The sequence below is a fragment of the Scardinius erythrophthalmus genome (assembly GCF_964197995.2).
Source record: "Scardinius erythrophthalmus genome assembly, chromosome: 4".
Classification (NCBI taxonomy): Eukaryota; Metazoa; Chordata; class Actinopteri; order Cypriniformes; family Leuciscidae; genus Scardinius; species Scardinius erythrophthalmus.
Window position 1 is genome coordinate 12,619,255 of NC_138224.1, and position 10,654 is coordinate 12,629,908.

General features: G+C 38.9%; 1 protein-coding gene across 1 annotated transcript; it reads right to left on the minus strand.

Moving 5' to 3' along the window:
• Window positions 1-4,761: 4,761 nt before the first annotated feature.
• Window positions 4,762-7,982, minus strand: LOC308689556 (podocan-like protein 1; the record flags this gene model as incomplete). Its single annotated transcript, XM_081363341.1, has 3 exons — window positions 4,762-6,469; window positions 6,571-7,564; window positions 7,916-7,982. The coding sequence occupies 3 exons, from the start codon at window positions 7,980-7,982 to the stop codon at window positions 5,368-5,370; spliced, it is 2,163 nt and encodes a 720-aa protein (XP_081219467.1). The 3' UTR covers window positions 4,762-5,367.
• Window positions 7,983-10,654: the final 2,672 nt, after the last annotated feature.

The following is a 10,654-nucleotide window of genomic DNA, read 5'->3' on the forward strand; positions in this document are numbered from 1 at the left end:
CAGACACGTCTTGTGACTTCTAATACACTTTTGGATGCACCATTAAAAAGTGATCGTCGCTGATGAGTCCGTGTTTACGAAGTCTCTGATTTCTTGGCTTCGTCTTTATAACTTTACAGTTTTAAAAGCTGAAAGTTGTGAGGAGTGATATGAATCACTAGATGTGCAGTGCGGTAAACCTCCTCGCAAGCAAACAGCACAGTGAAGTTTACAAACTGGTCTGCCACAGCTGGAGATCACATTACTGAACGTCTACAGGCCTAGAAAAAGCTGCGTCATGAACGCATCAACTTCCTAGTGGAAAACGGTAAACCATCTGAGCGTTTTCACAAGCATTTCGCCCTCAGCTAATGAAGCCACCGTCCTAATTCCCACTGACGTACGCAAGACAGCATTAAAAGGAAGAAATTACAGAAAAATGGGAGGACAAGCATCAGCTTTGGAGTGCTTAGGTAATGTCTGCTCAAAGAGGAAACATATTGTTCTACAACACATTTTTTTTGTCCAGTCACGGCAACAACAACAACAAAAAAAGGGAGAGAGAGGGATGGGAAAACAAGAATTGCACAAGACTATTTTATAACTCTTTGTTTTATTACCAAAATGTTGCTACTGTAGCTGCTAACTGTGGTTGTTAGCACATCGCTAAGCTGTTGCTTGGATGTTTTGGGTATTTGCTAGGTCATTGTTTACTGGCCCAAGTCCAAATTTGAGGAAAAACTGTAAGTCGATCACTTAAAAAGTAAAAACACACCTTTCCCCAACAAGCTGTACAATTTCAATTTCATTTCACATCATGTTTCAAAGTTTAATACTTAAGATTAAGAATCTGTTTGAATAGTAAAAAAGTAACTGTAATAGTGATTCTTACCTAGCGAGCACCATGTGTTGCATGTTAAAAGGTCTCTGTATGATTGAAAGGTGACAGCAGGGGAGAATATCTAAAAAAAAGACAAGAGACAAAGAAAACAAGACAAATATGGTGAGACAAAACCCTATCCTGATCGGTTTTATATTGAAAAGTACCTTTTCTTGGTTTTCTTTATTTTTCTTCTTCACAATGGCATCCTTATAGAAAAAAAGCTTTGGAAATAAAGTGTAGGAACGTGGAATTCTCATAAAGACCCTAAAGAGGACACCTGAATGCTCAGGGGTCTTGTAATCCGACCTCACAGGGAACATTTACTGATAAAACCAGGCAGGGTGTAAAAAAAAAGCATACTGACCTTTGACCTTTCAGCTTTAAGACTGGCAGTCAAATGACCTTAATACCACTGTTAATGGCTCTTAACCTTGTTTACGTCACTCAGTGAATCAATTTGCTCCATCTGTGCAATGGATAATAGAACTTTAGGTATACAATTACATATTTCCAGTTTAACGTATAATAATGATCAAGCTAAAAACAAAAGGTCTTTTAATGTTTTTTCTGCAAGAATCAGTTAAAAATTATAAATAACCTGAGATGAACCAATCCTGTATCATACACACATAGACACTGTGCAGAAGAGAGGTGTGGCTTGACCACATACTCCTGCATGGAGCTTTCCAGGACAGAGAAAACTGCTTCATTTAAATGCATATATAGTTGCATGCATTTGTATATATTCTATGTGAAACCGCATGTGAACCGCGGTGGAGCCTGTATGTGTTTAAATGAGAGACTTTGCAGGTTCGCAGACACGTTGTGTCCAAAGTGTTTGTCTCAATGAGGGTTAAATAAAATAGAGGGAAAAAGAGAAAAAGTGATGGTGAGAGAGATCAGGGGGCTGTAAGTTCAAATACATACATGTGTCCATATGTACAAGTGTGGGTGTGGGTGTATAGAGGTCCGTCTGGCTCCCATGGTCCTGTCTTCGATTCTTACTCTCTTGCTCAGTTGCCACCTCCCCCTTTCTCTCTCTCCTCCCTCTGTTCTGTCTCTCTCTCTCCTTTTCCTCTCCACTGACTCAAGCGCCACCTCACTTCGGCTGCAGTAATAGCAGAGTCACTCAGCTTTAGATTGTATAGTGGCCACTTGATCAGGGTCCCTTTAATCTGAAGGGCCACACAACAAATTAGTAAAGTCATACTTTTATATAAATTAAGTGAGCAGATTATGTGTGGTGAGCCATTTTATATCATGTTACAGTTTTCTTTTGCTCTTCAAGTGATTAGATTACTTTAATAAACAAAGTGATGAATACAATTTACAGTCGAGTTTTATCCAGCGGTTAAAGTATAAATGCACACTTGTGATGTTTTACTTGTTACTTCAATCAAAACATTGATCTGATTGTAACATTTAGTCATTTAGCAGACGTTTTATCTTAAGAGACTTAAATAATGAGGACAAACCCTAGATATGTATCATACATATACATGTATCATACAAGAGTCAACAATATTAGCAGTACTCCAAATAATGTTGGAAGCACCAAAGAGAACAGAAAGATTGGTCAAACAGTTTTTTTTTATTATTATTCATACATACAAGACTCCCTAGTTCTATGTCATCCAACATCTAACAGGTTCTCCTGACCAGTGTTGACCTGATTTTCTGTTTATTGACCTGGACAGACGCTTTGTCTCTATCCATTTATTCCTTTTCCTTTTCCAGGGTGGGGTTTCATTTCCTGGCTTTGTGTTTGCAGACATTCTTCTTTGGTAACTAAGTTCAGGCCCTCTGTTCATTAAACGCCACAGGCTAGACTAAAACCTACTGGAATCACAGATGTTAGCATTAGCATTAAAAGAGCAGGCAGGCTTTTGTAGTTATAGTGATCCTCATTATTTTCAGAATTTCCTTTACTTTTAAATTTACTGTGCTGAACTGCCTACTTCAAGCAACTGAATTTTCAGGCAATGCAACAGTCATTGGGTTCACAAGATTTGAAGATGTCTGCAATCTGAGGCCAGATTCTAATAATGTTTGTTCCTAAACATGCCCTATCTTAGCTCACATTTATGCAAGGACTGCCACAGTCACACACTGTAATTCATTCACATCGGTAAATTGTGCCACCTTGATTTACTAAATGGAGCATAAATAGCGCATAAATTATCATCAGTGTCTGTGATTGACAGATACACATGTGAAATGTATAAAAGTATATATTTATAAAAAAAATGGGTAAAATGGATTATTGTTGCTTTATTTCCAATGGGATTTTAAAATTGGATGCATTACTCAATGTTTTTTTTTTGTTTTTTTTGATAAATGTATTTTACATATATTGTAGATATTACATAATAATTCAGCTTATCACTTTGGTAAATTGTGTCACTATAGAAGTCATATTTCTATAGCCTTTACTTATAGCTGATTTTTTATCATTTTAGTTAATAGAAGACATCCTGACAAATAATTAGGAGAGTCTGCTTTCTCATTTTTCCTTGCTTAGAGGAAAACTTAAGTAAAATGTGTCACAGCTTACCCACCCTCCTATTTGTAAGTAGTAACATTGGGCTGGTTATAGTAAGATCAACTGAACAAGTAAAAAGAAAAACAGTAAAATTTAAAAATGTATCAAAAAGATAAATTATAGGGGTCAGGGTCCTGCTGGACTGTAGGGAGGTTCTGGAAGAGTCCTTCACCTTCCTAAAATCCTTCTTTTTTTCTGTCTTCCTCCCTTCTTTCCCTCTCTCCCTCTCTCTCTCTCTTTCTCCAGCTGTCTCCCAGTGCCACGTAGCTTTCCTGCATTATTAGACAGATGGAATTCACCAACCCTACACATGAAGCTGCTATTTGCTTTCTTTCCATCTCATTTCTCTCTCACTTTGTCACCCCCTTCCCCCTCTTCACCTCTCTTTCTTTGTATTCCCTGACTCATTCTCCACTTACACACACTCATATGGTTTGCTTAAAAAGTCTCACATAATTGAAAGTAAAGACCTCAAGACTTTGGCAGCGCCGTGTCAAAAAAGCCTAGTCATATCTTTGATCAGGCACATAATATCTGTTTTAACAGGTCAGGTTAAATTAATGTCCACAAATATTCAAGATTTTGGGGGCAAATGTAAAAATTTGAAAGAACAGTCATTAACAATGATCTACAGCTGATATGATTATTGGGGGGAGCAGAGCCGTATACAATCTGCAAACAGATTTCAAATATTTTAATAGAATATATGAATAGAACTGCAATTCATTTTAGAATAACCAGGAGAAGAGAAAAAAAAGAATGATTCAAAGTTTTGTATCGTGCAGCATTTTTTTTTTTTTTATGTACTCTTCTGCCATCTATTGGTGAATACAACCAAGTACAAGTGTCTCTCACAATGTAGTATTGTCCTTAATTCTGGACTCATCCTGTGTGCATAAACTGGAGCAAGAGGACACTCAAAAAACTTTCAACCAAACATGTTTGTTTTGCAGTGGATTTCTTTCCTAAACACACACATGCATATTGGATGCATTGGCGTGGATGGACTGTGTAAGTCCCAAGTGAGAGAAAGAAAGAAACAGCCAAGTTAACCCCGGCCAAATTCTGAATAATGTGCTTTTCTTCAAATCTGGCAAGAATCACCACAGCCAAGCAGCAAACCCTGCCAAGCATTTACCAAGAAAAATAAAACAAGCAATTTTCAGAGAATTTTTTTTACTAGGGATAATGCAAAACATGCTGAGAATATTATATCTACTTGTCATGATGAATTTTAGAAGAGTTTATCTTTGCAGCGTGCCCTTGAGCTATGAAAGGTCATGAAGAACCACTTTGGCAAATCAGTGCTGATATAACATTGACAAGAGAGAGATAGATAAAGCAGACTGCCAAGTTAGAAAATGGGTGTTTTATTTTAATAGGTAATACACTTTATGAAATACACTTATGAAACATCAATATCATTTTAAAAGAACTGTCTTGAGATTTGTCCTAGCAAAAACAGCCTTGTTCTCTCTGGTGTTCAATAAGTCACATTTGTAACAGTAACAGTTGCAAACATCAATGCATCTTATGGAAGTCAAGTCCCCCAAGACACAGACATTAAAATTCAGTTATTTTTGGGATTTTATTTGATAAAATCAGTGACACAGCAACAGGAAGGTCTCAGGAAATGGACATCAGGAATGGATGGTGACCCAGGTTGGACTTAAAACCGTGTCCCCATGAGCACAACCGCTCTTTATGTGTCGAAAGCAACACACTACACAATCCTATTTTGTAAGGTCAGTGCCTGGATATAATTCGTGCCCTATATGACGTTTACAATCTATATCACTAACTGCAAATTTCAGACTCTTCATCCTTGTCAAAAAAAAAATAATTCTCCATCACGGTACCTACCAGATGCCGCTTGGCTCTGTTAAAGGTCTTCAGTCCAGACAAGCTAAAACTAGTCAATTTCACTTGATGACCATTTCCAGGGCTTCCCAATCAGTTTAGTCTAGTAAAAGTGAACCACCTGAAAGCCTCGGAGGCATCGGAATGCCAACGTGTCCAGGTGGCCCAAATCTATCATGTTATATTCCAGGTCCACCTTGACCAGGCGGCTAAGGGGAGACTCGTTGCCTTGACCCCAACAGAAAGCATCACGTGGAATTGCATGGATCTTGTTGTTCGCAAATGTTGCAGAGTGCAGCCACAATGGGAGCTGCCGTGGAACCTGTTGTAAGGCGTTGTGACTCATGTCTAGTTGATGCAGAAGTGGAAGAACTCGGAAGGCCCCAAGGGCCACCTTGGTGATCTTGTTTCTAGCTAGTCCTAGGTGCTCCAACTGAGGCATTGAAATAAAAGCATCCTTAGTTATGCTAGATATGAAGTTTCCTTCCAAGTTGAGGGTCTTTATGGTCCAGGGTAGATTGGGAGGAACCTGCTTCAAAGAATTGCCCTCTAGATTTAAACTCTCAAGGTTACTGGCATTCAGTAGTGCTTCTTTCCCAAGTCCTTTATTGGTCAATCTATTTGCACTTAGATCCAGCACCTGCAGCTCTGCCACACCCCAGAACATGTCGCCTTGAAGACTTTGAATGCGGTTGCCTCTGAGATAGAGTTCTTGAAGACTGAGGGGCAGCTGCAGCGGAACAGAGGAAAGCTGGTTGTAGGAAAGTGTAAGTGTTCGAAGTTTGCCCAAAGGAAGAAGAACTCCAGGAGGGATAGTAGACGATTTGTTCCCCAGGCTGTTGTTGCTCAGGCTGAGGATCAGAAGGCCTGGGCAGCGTCTGAAGGCTGCGTCAGACATCACACTTATCTGGTTCCCATCCAACCGTAGTTCCTCGAGAGTAACTGGCAGGTCGGTGGGAATGCTTTGGAGAAGGTTCCGCTCCACGTATAGTCTCTTTAGGCTCTGGATCCCTTCAAAGGCACCCTCGATCGACGCATCTGTTAAACGGTTGTTGCTTAACACCAGGAACTCCATGGAGTCGTACTCGGAGAGCAAGTTCAACTGAATGCTATCGATGTGGTTGTTCATTAAGAGGATGTAACGGGAGTTGTATGGAATTCCATAAGGTACTTTTCCCAAATCTTTGTCAGAACACTGCACAACCCTGGAAAACAAGAGATCGTATTACATGTCAAATTGAAGCAATACTCAGTAGCATAAGGGAAATTCTTAAGCATGTTGTTTTAAGACCTAGCCGAAACATACCTCCCATAGCAGGAACATTCTGAGGGACAGTAGTGATCTTCAAAATAGGGAAAATACGAAGGTGTTGTTGGCTTCAATTTCCGCTCTCGTTTGAACTTTTTCACTTTCTTTGCTTTTTTCAAAACTTTGGTTGTCTTCTTCACCTTTCCTTTGATCACCTTTTTTTTCTTCGCTTTTAGTGTTGTATTGTCTTTAAGTTTGGCTCCTGCTGCTTTTTTTGGGAGTTTTGCCATGAAAGTACTCAGAGGGGTCTTTGCAGTGGGTCCTGCCCTTGCTGCCATTGCTGTGACATCAACAGTCACTTCCTCCAGTGGGTGAAGTTTAGAGCCATTCGTGACGTGGAGTTCCACTCTGAGGTCATCAATTGTGCTGCTTTCATTTACTAGTAAGGTGGTTCCCATTGCCTCAACAGTTGAATTTACAGTGTGAAGTATTGTGGTTTCAACTGTAGTTTTGGATGAAAGTGCATTATTGGTTATGATAGCCAAGGTCTCAGCAGTTGCTTGTCTTTGTGATGTGGAGGGGGATGATGGAAGTAGAGTAACTGATTCTTTAAGCAAGTGCAGGACAGGTTGGAAGGCAGTGGCCATGGCAGGAGGAGTGGTGTATTGATTGACTGTTGGAGGTAAATGTTCCTCACCCTCCACTTCTTGTAAATAGGTGGTATTCCATGCAGTGAGGACAGGTCTGGTTGAGAATGCATCCGACAGATTTTGTCCTTGCTGATCCTCTTTTTCTTTGACTTCCTTCTTTATTACATCACTTTCTGTGTGCCCTCTTGTTTGTTTCTCGCTTTCTGTTTTCTTTATATCATGCTCTTCAGTTCTCTTACTGTGAACCTTGTCTGTTTCTTCATCCACCCCTTGGACTGTGGCTTTTTCTTCACTTCTTTTCTCATTTCCAGTGTTGAGAGCCTCCATCAACTGATCAAGTCTGTGCTCGGCCCAAAGATCACCTTCTACAGATACATTCCGCAGGACTGTCACATTTACACCTATAAGAGTTAATACACCTTTGAGAACTTTACAAACACTTTACCCCTCACAAATAAATGATTCAGTTGCTTTTAGGACATGTCCAACTATAAAACATTTAAAATAGAAAGATAATTTGGGCAATCTACGTTACATGATTAAATAATTGCACTAGTCATTATTTAGGGATATTACTGACAAACTACAAAAAAAATAAAAAAATCATAATACAAATAAATGTACATATATGAATTGAACATAATGCATGTTTATTAGTCCAAGTGCATGTCAGAATTCTGTACTTAACCTTAAAACACAGACCTAACAAAATATTAAGTAAAAGTAATGAGTTAAATTTGAGGAACACTTACTCGGCTGAAGCACAAAAGTGTGTACAGGCACAGCAAAAATCCAAAACAGCAGCATTGGAGGCTTCATTTTTTGGCTAAAAATGGCTAAGGAGAAGAAAACAATTCTCTAATTACCATGTGAAAAATTGATCGTTAAATTTATTTGTCTGCCGTGATAAACCAAGCACTTGGAGACTGAAATAAAAATGCTACCCACATGAAATGGCTGACAACCAAAATAAAGGTGCCAGGAAGCATCTGAACGGCTTCCATTTAATCGTGAGCAATAAATCCAGATCTTGAAGATTTTTTTAATGAGATCTGCCTGGCAGGCACAGCTTACCTGGAGTGTGTTCAAGGTGAGTATGTGGCGTCCTTCAGATGTATAAGTCCTTGTTTTCAGCAGATATGGAAGACATGCTGGCTTCCGGTGTTGCACAGACTGTCTTTACACCACCGAGACTGACTCAGTACACACATACACAAACAAATAGATGCGGATGCAGACTAATGGACGCATTTAAAGACTCTCCTTCTCCCTAATGCAATTCCACATACACACTCAGGAAAATGAAACACTCTTGAGTAAAAGCTCTCTTCAAAGACACTTATCATTACGGGAATTTTCTCACTCACACACTAAATCCAGAAAAATCTAACGGATCATTTCAGGGGAACGGAGATAGACTTACTTTAGAGAGGTCAAAGGTCAGGATTCATTTTAAGATTCACACTATTTGCCTTACTTTCACAGACACCAGTGCCGACCCACTGGCACCACAATGACAAGTGTTTCCCTAAAAGGTCTGTGACATTTGACCTTTCACTAGGTTCATATTTAACTGTGTGAGGTGAGACAAAACTTTTGGAAGAAGAAAGTTAATCTGTTTTTCTAAAGGGCATAACCAAATATTTAAGACTGAGAATTCAAATGTAAAAGTTTAAGAATCTGTCCTTGTAAAAACCATTTTGTTTAACCACTATTTTAAAATTGTAATAGATTTAAAATATCAAACAAAGAGACTAAGTGCAAACAAATGGTGCAAAACCTTTTGTCAGAAATTCCTCCACTTTTCTGGGATCATTTTTGCAAACCACTGCCTAACTCTGACTCCCACTGTTTGTCCCAGTGGAGCTTTATCAGACGCAGATTTATCCAGAGTGTGAGAAAATAAAAATACGATTAAAAAAAGATGTTTGCTGCCACCACCAAGCAGCAGGAGAGGAGCGTGTGAGCTTGCAGGCAAATACAGAGACAACATATATGAATAAAATATTATCTGAACAATATTATTAATTCAAATAATTATTAATCAAATGTATCTGTATAACACGTTTCACAACGAATATTGACTAATTTCTCAATAATGTTTTTTTTTCTCTGACATTTTCCATAGGCCCCCTAGCACCCCCTTGAGGCCCCCTTGACTATAGTTTGAAAGCGTTAAGACAAGTATAAACCATTAAGACAAGTATTTCTATGTAACTTAATAAGTGGACAACAGTGTAGCCCCACAAAGGCTGACACAGCGGGTCTGCACTAAATTTTTTTAAGGATGTTTAAGCTACCACACCTGATAATCACATCTAAAATACTTCATTATATACACACACACCACCTAAAATACAGCAGAGGGTGAAGTATAATTATATATATTAAAATACAAGTAAAAAAGATGTTATAAAATTATGAATAATAATTGTATATACATAAAAAATAGGAAACATTTACAAAAATAGGTATTTAAAAAAAACGGATTTAGTTCTTACAATAAACCACAAGGGGATGGTAGAGGACCGTTTAACTTTTCAAACGCTCACCAAGACTGACCGCTCTGTTGTGTTACATAAGAATTCAGGTCAGAATTGTATATAGAAGCGGATTGTTTATCCAACAAACTTTTCCAGCTACCTGTTTATGAAGTGCTACTGGCATCAGCACACATAAAAATAGAAAACAGTAGGACACTGAGAAATGTTTCAATACTATCATACTGACGCAGGGGCCCTGAGCTCTAGATGGACAGAATGAGGGAACGACAAAGACTCGGGAAGAGACAGGACAGTGTTAGTCTCGCTATCTCCTGGGATGAGGAAAGAACCTGGGGCAGTTTGTTCAGGACAAACCACCTGTATGGGAAAAGTGACAATCAACTGTTTGGAAAATGGCAACAGGGAAGGGTGTCATCTCACATGCACTCTCAAGAAGAGCTTATATTTGGGCTGAATATGATATAATATATCTGAACGCTGTATTTGCAGGCCTTATACCAGTATTGCTACTCATTTAAGATGGTGTCAGTGGTAAACACTTCACGTGTTGAAAGACAGCCATGACACACCTAGACTCAACACTAAAGCTTTTGTTAACTCTCCTGTGTGCACGTGCTAACGCTGTAATGACGCACACCTGGTCAGGAGACAGCTGAACAGACAGCTGTCCAATTACATTTGTTTAAAGGACTGTAAATTCAACACGGCTTGTTGTTTATGAATGCAAATATCCTAAAATTAAAGTTGACAGTCTGTATTTTACCCGAACAGTGATGAAGTCAAAGACAGCTAATAGAAACCTCATGGTTGATTGTCCAAATCGACAGTTTAGATCTGAAACAAAAGCAAATGTTTTAGCTTTCAAAAGGACTAATTGACGGCCCTTTGAGTGCGTGTGTGAGTGTGTGCAGGCTACATAAACACTTATTCATCAATCCACTCAATAACCAATCCACCGCTGCAATGAAGTTTCCACAACAACTCGCT